This window comes from Protomyctophum parallelum (assembly GCF_964188405.1).
Source record: "Protomyctophum parallelum genome assembly, chromosome: 2".
NCBI classification, from domain to species: Eukaryota; Metazoa; Chordata; class Actinopteri; order Myctophiformes; family Myctophidae; genus Protomyctophum; species Protomyctophum parallelum.
This window is the reverse complement of record NC_139699.1, coordinates 14,247,640-14,258,172: the sequence shown is the minus strand read 5'-3', so window position 1 is coordinate 14,258,172 and position 10,533 is coordinate 14,247,640. Positions and strand designations below refer to the sequence as shown.

At 44.8% G+C, this 10,533-nt stretch overlaps 1 protein-coding gene across 1 annotated transcript in view; it reads left to right on the top strand.

The window, feature by feature from the left end:
• LOC310854527 (SH3 and multiple ankyrin repeat domains protein 2-like) overlaps positions 1-10,533 on the top strand; it is a gene marked incomplete at both ends in the record, with an annotated part of 149,655 nt that overhangs the window by 66,588 nt on the left and 72,534 nt on the right. Inside the window, 2 exon segments of the mRNA XM_083759207.1 lie at positions 186-267; positions 1,643-1,725. Coding sequence (XP_083615333.1) covers positions 186-267; positions 1,643-1,725 — 165 coding nt within the window.

Sequence of the window (10,533 nt, the reverse complement as noted above, 5' to 3'; positions counted from 1 at the left end):
GTGTGTTGTCAGATTGCAGAGCGGGTCGGGGTTAACCCTAACAGTGCTGGTGTCGGTGTGTGTTGTCAGATTGCAGAGTGGGTCGGGGTTAACCCTAACAGTGCTGGTGTGTGTGTGTGTGTTGTCAGATTGCAGAGCGGACCGGGTTAACCCTAACAGTGCTGGTGTCATGTGTGTGTTGTCAGATTGCAGAGCGGACCGCAGTGACAGACGGAAGCTGTTCAGACATTACACCGTCGGCTCCTACGACAGCTTTGACGCTTCCAGGTGAGACCTGAGACTGTGTGTGTGTGTGTGTGTGTGTGTGTGTGTGTGCGTGCGTGCGTGTTTGTGCGTGCGTGTGCGTGTGTGTGTGTGTGTGTGCCATGCACACATGTCAGTCAGCATCACAGCGCTCCAAACACATTGTGTTGCTATGGCAACGCTGCATGCGCTGTACTGTTGCTAGGAAGCCAGTCCCGCCCACCCCCTCCCCTCTATCTCTCTCTCTCTCTCTCTCTCTCTCTCTCTCTCTCTCTCTCTCTCTCTCTCTCTCTCTCTCTCTCTCTATCTCTCTCTCTCTCTCTCTCTCTCTCTCTCTCTCTCTCTCTCTCTCTCTCTCTCTCTCTCCACGTAAGGAACCTCTATGTATTGTATTTGTACATCGCTACAGCCAGTCTGCCCGTCCTATCCGTACGGCCGTGGAATCCCGACGTAACCAGGTTAATCAGCCAATAGCATGGCCGTGCGATCCATCCCGTCATTAGACATCAGCTGTGTTCACGATGATGACTATAATAACGATGCTTATTATCGACCTGGAGCCACAACGTCACTCCTGGGGATAACCTGCCTCCCTTTCACCTACTGACGAGCCGTGTGTGTGTGTGTGTGTGTGTGTGTGTGTGTGTGTGTGCGTGTGTGTGTGTGTGTGTCTGTGTGTGTGTGTGTGTGTGTGTGTGTGTGTGTGTGTGTGCGTGCGTGCGCGTGTGTGCGTGTTAGTGTGTGTGTGCGCCCGCGCGAGAGATACAGAGAGAGCAACAGAGAGAGAGAGAAACAGAGAGAGAGAGGCGGAGCGTCGCTTGGATCATTTTGTGTGTGTGTGTGTGTGTGTGTTCTTCTATCTGGAGACTGCTCCCTCTCTCTCTCTCTCTCTCTCTCTCTCTCTCTCCATGCCGCGTCGTCGCTCCCATCGGGGCTGTGAGCGTCTCCGTCACCCTGCCTGATCTAACGGCTCCGTAGCTCTGTGAGCCAGCAGCAGCGCTGGACTGGGTGGGTGGGTGGTCCGGTGGTCCGGTGGGTTGGAGGTGTATTATAGGTTAGGGGTTGTGGCGGTGGAGGGTGGGTGGGTGGGTGGCTGCATGGTCCTGCCCTGGCACCCCCCCTGCTGCGCTGCATGCCGTCCTGGCACCACCACCACCTCCTCCAGCACCACAGCAGCGGCAGCACGGGCAGCACCATGGATAGTTCCGCTGGCATCAGCACCATGGATAGTTCCCACGTTTGCGGAGGAGGACCCTCATGATGTGTCTCGGGCGGCGGCTCTGAGCAGGATGAGCATGGGACCGCTCCCGCTGCGCGCGCCATCAGGCTGTGCCATGCTCCGCATGACGGCCACCACTAACCACCGTGACCCTCTGCATCTTCTGCATCACCTCCACAGCGACGTGGTGGTGGACGAGAAGAGCGTGGTCCTGACCAAGAGGGACAACGAGGGCTTCGGCTTCGTGCTGCGAGGAGCCAAAGGTAAGGAGACGACAACACTACCATGCTACTGATAATAAGACTACTAGAGCCTGAGGGTGTGCACCCATCCTCCTGGGTGACAGCAGACTGCTGGGGGAGTGCTGGCGCTTTGGCATGGGGGGGGGGGGGGGGGGGCACGGAAAGACTTCAGTGCATTGTGCATTGTGTAAGCACAATGCACGGAATGAATGCATTCGCCATGTATCCAAAAGAAGTCTGATCCAATCACTTTTAGATTTTCTCCAGTTTTATCCTGAGTTTAAGTTTTGTTGTATTCAAGATCTGATTTTAGGCATGTTTAAGCCTCCAGGAAAATCCGTGTTGAGGTTCTTAATCCACTGTTTTTCATTAAAACGTCTTTATCCTACTGTCCAGTTGGGATTGTGTTTTAAGTCCAGCGCCTTTTAGAGCTTCAATGCCGTGAGCCATGAAATTTTGAACCAACCTTGTGGTTGTCTTTTTTGCATTGTTAATATTGTATCTGTGTTGTCCCAGCCTTGTAGCTATTGTTTTACCCGTTTCTCCGACATATTGGGATGAATTCTGTACTGGCCATATATGGAGCGTGTCTTGAGTGTATACAGGGTTTGATGAGGTCAGATCAACATATACTATATGGGATGTCAAAACAGGTCAGCTCCTTATTTGGAGATCTATAATAAGAGTTGCAGCGGAGGCAGTGTCTTGAGTGCACATTGCAGGGTTTGATGAGGTCAGATGAGGTCAGATCGGCCTGGGCCGTGGCTCAGCGGTCCAGGCACCTTCCTTGGCTGCATGGTAATCCAGTTTGGCAGTGTGCCGCGGGTTCAACTCAACCGATCCCGACGGCCTTCACTGCATGTCACTGAGCTGACCTGTTCTGACATGTTGATCCCTCACCACCCATCCTTCCTGTTCTGACATTCTATATGTGACCAAATGTGACTGAGGGACTGCCATTGGATTTTAGAATTTTCCTTTTCGCAGGGAATCATAGCTTCAAATTGACATATTGGTTGTTCAGTTTGGCCCACCAGTTTTGGAGATATGGCTTATAGAGTAATGTCTTGCAGAGAAACAGCGAGTTGAGAAAACAGGCTTGAAAGGTTCACTTCTGTGGTCTCTAACATTACACCTATAGCTACATGTTTAAGCATTTATTTCATATTTACATGTCGATTTCAGACATGCTCTAGTATGTGAAGTCTGCCTGTGCTCAGCTTTCTGCGCCATTGATTCAGAATATAATGATATGCACGCTCCACTCCGCGCCCGCCCCCTCCCCACAACAATGGGTAACCACCAAGACCCCCATTGAGGCTCTCCAACGTCGAAGCACTCGGCCCTACTGGTCAGAGGAGGGACTGCAGGCGGACCCGTGGAGTTATGACGAGGAAACCCTGTGCAGCATCTGGGCTTAAACATTGAGAGCCCGTTTGCACTTCCGCATTTTGGACACCAAATTTTTATGTCCAAAAAGGAAGTAGACAGTTCTTCCGGGTGCTTCAAAACACCACTGAGCAACTTTTATTACTCTATGGTAACCACGCCAGCATTTTATGAGGTCACACATGGTGTACGACGGGGGACAAATATTACAAAAAGCAGGTGCATAGGCCTATGCACACTGTAGGCATAGGTCAGCTGAAAATCTTTAAAAATAGCAAACGAAACAAGGACATGTATAACTTCAACTTTTCTTGAAATCCATTTCATATACACCCTGAAGGCAGTATCTCCCAGCTTAGAATTGGTTTATAGGCACATTCAGCATAAACCTATCTTCAGATCTGGTGCCATAACTTGATGTATTGGGATCTAGCAGTTTTGTTGAGCGGTTGTACCTTGTTGTTTACAAGTAGTGCTTTGTATGTAAACAGGGTGACGGTGTTGTTTCCTTCTAATGGTGCGTTTATACGGGCAGTTGAAACGATGCAAAGATGCGTTGTGAGTTGATTTGGAGCCGCTACGTACATGCATCGTTGTGTCTCTGCAACGATGCATAGACGCGTTGTGAGTTGATTTGGAGCAGCTACATGCATCGTTGCGTCTCTGCAACGTCAGAGGCTTCCATTGACAATGAATGGTTGACTGCATCGTTTGAACTGCCCCTTGGGAATGTGATGGGTTCTGAAAACTCTTATTGGACTAGACCTGCACGAGCCCGTCGGCCACTGGCCTACTTGAGAACGATGCAACTTTGGAACCTAATAATACCTGAAGTCAGTGGTGGGCCGTCGGGGCCAGCAAGGCCTTCTCTGCTGGCCTGATGCAGAAATTTATATTTTATAATACGTTTTTCTTTTTAACAAATATTAATATATATTGTATTTATTTCGCTGCCACTGCACTGTTTCTCACTCAGACAGGCTGGATGCTCTGCTTCCATTCTGTGCTGCTTCCAACGTCTTGCTTGGATCCCATCGCTGGGGACAAAATATTGTCCAATGAGAAAGAGAACCGGGTGTTTGAAACTTTCTGTGCAAGTTCCCATCTGTGGTTGATTGAGCTCGCTAAATTAACAGATTTACAATTACAATTTACAATTTAGGCATTTAGCAGACGCTCTTAATCCAGAGCGACTTACATTTAAGCAAGAACAAAGCATGGGAATACATCACATAAAAAGCATTTATCATGAAACATGCGTAAGCTAAGAAAGTAACAGTGGAATATTTATATAGTGAAACTATACATACACTATACATATAAACTATACATCTTTACTACTATGCTATATATGTGTACTATGGCGTGCTATGACTACATACAATACAATTACAGTGCTGTCTACATAACATGCTATAAGTCTGTATCAAATGCTATATAATCCAACAGAAATGCTATCTAAGGTTTTTAACTCGGATTTAACTCGCAAACAAACACGGAAAATGGCTGGACTAGGAGAACAAACTGTGGTGGTGGATTTACGAAGGGTCGGCATGATATGATCAGCCATGGTAATGATATTTATATTACATGTGATGTGATGCAGCTTATTGATCATTGATCGTTTTATGGCCGGGTCCGGGTTGAAGAGAAAAACAAATGATACGTTAGTACCCAGGCCGGCTGGGCGCTGGCTATGCGCTATGGTTGTTGTGAACTTGTGGCTGGTGCTCACTGCTGACAGTGTGTGCCTGTGTGGCCGAGTCTCTCTCAAACTCAGTGCCCACTTGGTTGTAACGTGTGCGTTGCGAAGCGCTCTCTCTCTCTGTCTCTCTCTCTCTCTCTCTCTCTCTCTTTCTCTCTTTCTCACTTTCTCTCTCTCTCTCTCTCTCTCTCTCTCTCGTTGTGCGTTTAGTCCCGGACGGTCTCTAGATTGTAGAAGGCCCAGTGGGTGCACCCCGCCCAGTTCATTTCAGTACGGACCGCCACTGCCTGAAGTCAACTTGTCATAGCACCCGTTTCAACTATCTGTCTGTGTCCCACATGGAGACTATGTGTCTGTCTGTCTGTCTCGAGGTTATAATAGTTTTGTTTTTTTCATTATAGTTTAGTTATAGTTTGGTTTGACATATTTCTTTTCTAATTCAGTTAGTTTTAGTTTTTAGAGCGGGTTTGCTAGTTTTTATTTTGTTTTTATTTTGGTGAAAATGCTTAGTTTTAGTTTAGTTTTAGTTTTTTTCGTACTTTGGTTTATTTGTGGGTTAGGGTTACAGTGCAGGCACACCTTAGCGCACAGCCGCGGACAGAAGAACCTGGCGCCCGACGTCATTCCGGCTTTCTAGACAGCTGGTGGATGGAAAAGAAGCTCCACCCCCGCGGCTGACTGACGCAGAGGAGAGCGTTTCCGGGAATCTGTCCGTCGCGTCAGTCAGCCGCGGAGGTGGAGCTTCTTTTCCATCCTCCAGCTGTCTGAAAAGCAAAGAAAAGCCGGCCTTAGCGTGGCTACATGCTGCCGTACGATGCTGAAAACTGCCATAAAACCTGTTGGAGAAATGAGGAAATGAATCGAATGAATTTAAAAGGATTATATTATAAATATCCGAAAGGCATATAAATATTGATAATTAAAAACTAAAACTAAGGTTATTTTGTCTATAATTTCAGTTAGTTTTAGTTAGTTTTGAGGACACACAATACAGTTTCAGTTTAGTTATCGTTTTTTAATTTATTTTAATTTTGTATTAGTTTCAGTTAACTAATTATTTTTTTAATTCTAGTTTTAGTTTTTTTGTTTTAGTTAACTATTATAACCTCTGTCTGTGTCCCACATGGAGATCTCTGTGTCTGTCTGTGTGTCTGTGTCCCACATCTCTGTATGTGTCTGTCTGTCTGTGTCCCACATGGAGATCTATGTATGTGCCTGTCTGTCTGTGTCCCACATGGAGATCTCTGTATGTGTCTGTCTGTCTGTGTCCCACATGGAGATCTCTGTATGTGTCTGTCTGTCTGTGTCCCACATGGAGATCTCTGTATGTGTCTGTCTGTGTCCCACATCTCTGTATGTGTCTGTCTGTGTCCCACATGGAGATCTCTGTATGTGTCTGTCTGTCTGTGTCCCACATGGAGATCTCTGTATGTGTCTGTCTGTCTGTGTCCCACATGGAGATGTCTGTAGTTGTCTGTCTGTCTGTGTCCCACATGGAGATGTCTGTAGTTGTCTGTCTGTGTCCCACATGGAGATGTCTGTAGTTGTCTGTCTGTCTGTGTCCCACATGGAGATCTCTGTATGTGTCTGTGTCCCACATGGAGATCTCTGTATCTGTCTGTGTACGACATGGAGATGTCTGTAGTTGTCTGTCTGTCTGTGTCCCACATGGAGATCTCTGTATGTGTCTGTCTGTCTGTCTGTGTCCCACATGGAGATCTCTGTATGTGTCTGTCTGTCTGTGTCCACAATGGAGATCTCTGTATGTGTCTGTCTGTCTGTGTCCCACATGGAGATCTCTGTAGTTGTCTGTCTGTCTGTGTCCCACATGGAGATCTCTGTAGTTGTCTGTCTGTCTGTGTCCCACATGGAGATCTCTGTATATGTCTGTCTGTCTGTCTGTGTCCCACATGGAGATCTCTGTATGTGTCTGTCTGTCTGTGTCCAGAATGGAGATATCTGTATGTGTCTGTCTGTCTGTGTCCCACATGGAGATCTCTGTATTTGTCTGTCTGTCTGTGTCCCACATGGATATCTCTGTATTTGTCTGTCTGTCTGTGTCCCACATGGAGATCTCTGTATTTGTCTGTCTGTGTCCCACATGGAGATCTCTGTATTTGTCTGTCTGTCTGTGTCCCACATGGAGATCTCTGTATTTGTCTGTCTGTCTGTGTCCCACATGGAGATCTCTGTATGTGTCTCTCTGTCTGTGTCCCACATGGAGATCTCTGTAGTTGTCTGTCTGTCTGTCTGTGTCCCACATGGAGATCTCTGTATTCGTCTGTCTGCCTGTGTGTGAGAGAGTGCAAATTGACTGTGAAAAGTGGAGTGGTTAAGTAATCAATTTGCAGGTGTGAGGTTGCAATCAATTGCAATCAATTGGCTGAGGCAGAGGCTGGAAATTGCACAGGTGAGGGGATTTAGACTGATTAGGCTCACTGGCAGAGCCTGAGCAGAGCCTTTTGTGGTGGTTCTGGAGAACCGTGCGTCCGACCGACTCGATACCGGGCACTGCACTCCCTGTGGGCGTGTGGAACGTGTGTGTCGAATGTGAAGTGATTAAAATGTTATTTGTCTGTCCTAAATGTTACCCTGTTATTTGTTGGTACCGGCAGAGCTGTGTAATATTATTTGGCTCTTCTTGGCTAGTTCACACTTGTATTAAACACTTTGAACACATAACCCGCGTCCCATGACATTTATTCCATTGACATTGTGACGAGGCGGACGCGTCATGATGGCGTAACCGAAAAACCAACCAACCAACCGGCGACTTGCAAGGGCTTCTGGGAAACCGAGTCCAATGCAAAGTGAACGAGGGGGGTAGGACAATCTTGGCTCGCTTTTTGCTCTTTGTCTGTGACCCGGATCGAGGAAGTGGCTTATGTGTGTCGGCTCAATAACAAATCATGGGACTGTTTTCAAGCAGATTCTCATGGCGCAAATACTTGCTCCAAAGGTAATTAAAGGGATTGTGACATTAAAAAAAAGGTTTTGGAATTGTTCTTGTTTTTTTAGGTTTTCTAATATCAATTGCACCCAAAAAACATGATTCTGTGATCTGGGGTTTTCTGGCTCAAACAGGTGCTCTGATTTGCCGGCAGTAAGTGACATCACTTACTGCAAATCCCATATATGTCAATGGGATTTGCCAGCAGATGTCACTGTTTCACTGTGTTGCCTGTTTTCATTGTAGCTCAAAAGGCCCCAAAAACCCCAAAGAAAACTTCAGACCACAGAAAATCCACTGAATGTTCAAAGTTCAGGTTTTTTGGGTGTAATTGAGGTCATAAAAGAAAAAAGAAAAATAAATGAAAATGAATATCATAAAACCTTTAAACAATCCTGGCAGTCACGGTATTTTGTCAATTATACTATAACGCGTGGAACCTTACAGTATATACTACTACCTACTACTACTCCTATTTTACCGCTGTTTCGGCGCTGTAGTGCCGAATTGATTTAGGCTCGTCAGAAATTTTCAGTAGCACCAAAGAGCCGACTTTAGGACGGTACCCGCCCCCCCGAACCTCAAATGACGACACATTGTAGGCTCTACAGCGCCGAACCGACTTTTATTCGCCTCTAAAATAGGAGTATGACAATGTGTTTTCTTACTGGTTAAATAAAGGTTAAAGAAATAAACAAAGCACTGTGATAGATTGCATCCAAGGGTTCTGTGGCACGCGTATACAAATTATCTCCATAATCAAATATTGGCGTGACTGTGGCGTAATTACCCTCTTTCTGTTTTCCTTAGAGAAACATGATCTATTTTGGGAGAGGAAGCCAGACATGGAGGACACATGAGGTCACATGTTTGTCATACCATGTAGCAGGTCGTCTTAAGAACTAGCAGGTTGTCTATATGAACTAGCAGGTCGTCTTAAGAACTAGCAGGTTGTCTATATGAACTAGCAGGTTGTCTATATATGAACTAGCAGGTTGTCTATATGAACTAGCAGGTTGTCTATATATGAACTAGCAGGTTGTCTATATGAACTAGCAGGTTGTCTATATGAACTAGCAGGTTGTCTATATGAACTAGCAGGTTGTCTATATGAACTAGCAGGTTGTCTATATGAGCTAGCAGGTTGTCTATATGAACTAGCAGGTTGTCTATATGAACTAGCAGGTTGTCTATATGAACTAGCAGGTTGTCTATATGAGCTAGCAGGTTGTCTATATGAACTAGCAGGTTGTCTATATGAACTAGCAGGTTGTCTATATGAGCTAGCAGGTTGTCTATATGAACTAGCAGGTTGTCTATATGAACTAGCAGGTTGTCTATATGAACTAGCAGGTTGTCTATATGAACTAGCAGGTTGTCTATATGAACTAGCAGGTTGTCTATATGAGCTAGCAGGTTGTCTTATGAGTCCCGATTTACCATTTACTTTGATACTATACTGTACTTCTCTTTAACACGCCATTAGCGTAAATTTGCTTCATTTGAGTTAGTCTGGCCCACCGGCAATAATGTAGATCTGTGTCAATTGGTCTTTTTATAGTGCTTTTGATCAATCGAGTCGAGATGATACTTTACATTATCTATAGGGTTGCTGATGACGTCAACGAGACTGGAGCGTGCCATCTTGATCGGCACCCATTCTATCTGTTTCCTTCAATCGCAATTATCTCCAGTTCCATTTCTGGTCAAACCAAAGCTTTATTCCATGGAATATAGCCCACGCTGTGATGGTCGCGATGATGCTGTTCCGAACGGGAGACCGGAAGTGATGCACACACACACACACACACACACACACTAGTTAGACAAACATAACATCCGGTCGAGGATTTTTGGCTCTTCAAAATAAGGGTTGAACGGGGGGAAACCCTGGCAGTAACGAGGTGAATTAATTAATTAATTAATCCTGACGGGTAAATACTGTACTGTTATCATTAGGTTATGGTTGGACTTATCTCTGTTACTGTACTGTATACTATCCTTTAAGTTATGCACAAACTGCAGAGCCTCATTACTGTAAATAATGCATAAGGTTATGTAGCCTCTGTAGCATCATCACGACCATCACAGCGTGGGCTATTCCATGGAATAAAGCTTTGGTTTGACCAGAAATGGAACTGGAGATAATTGCGATTGAAGGAAACAGATAGAATGGGTGCGGGTGCGCGGCGCACCGATCAAGATGGCACACTCTAGTCTCGTTGACATCATCAGCAACCCTATAGATAATGTAAAGTATCATCTCAACCCTATAGATAATGTAAAGTATCATCTCAACCCTATAGATAATGTAAAGTATCATCTCAACCCTATAGATAATGTAAAGTATCATCTCAACCCTATAGATAATGTAAAGTATCATCTCAACCCTATAGATAATGTAAAGTATCATCTCAACCCTATAGATAATGTAAAGTATCATCTATAACCATATAGATAATGTAAAGTATCATCTATAACCATATAGATAATGTAAAGTATCATCTATAACCATATAGATAATGTAAAGTATCATCTATAACCATATAGATAATGTAAAGTATCATCTATAACCATATAGATAATGTAAAGTATCATCTATAACCATATAGATAATGTAAAGTATCATCTCAACCCTATAGATAATGTAAAGTATCATCTATAACCATATAGATAATGTAAAGTATCATCTATAACCATATAGATAATGTAAAGTATCATCTCAACCCTATAGATAATGTAAAGTATCATCTCAACCCTATAGATAATGTAAAGTATCATCTCA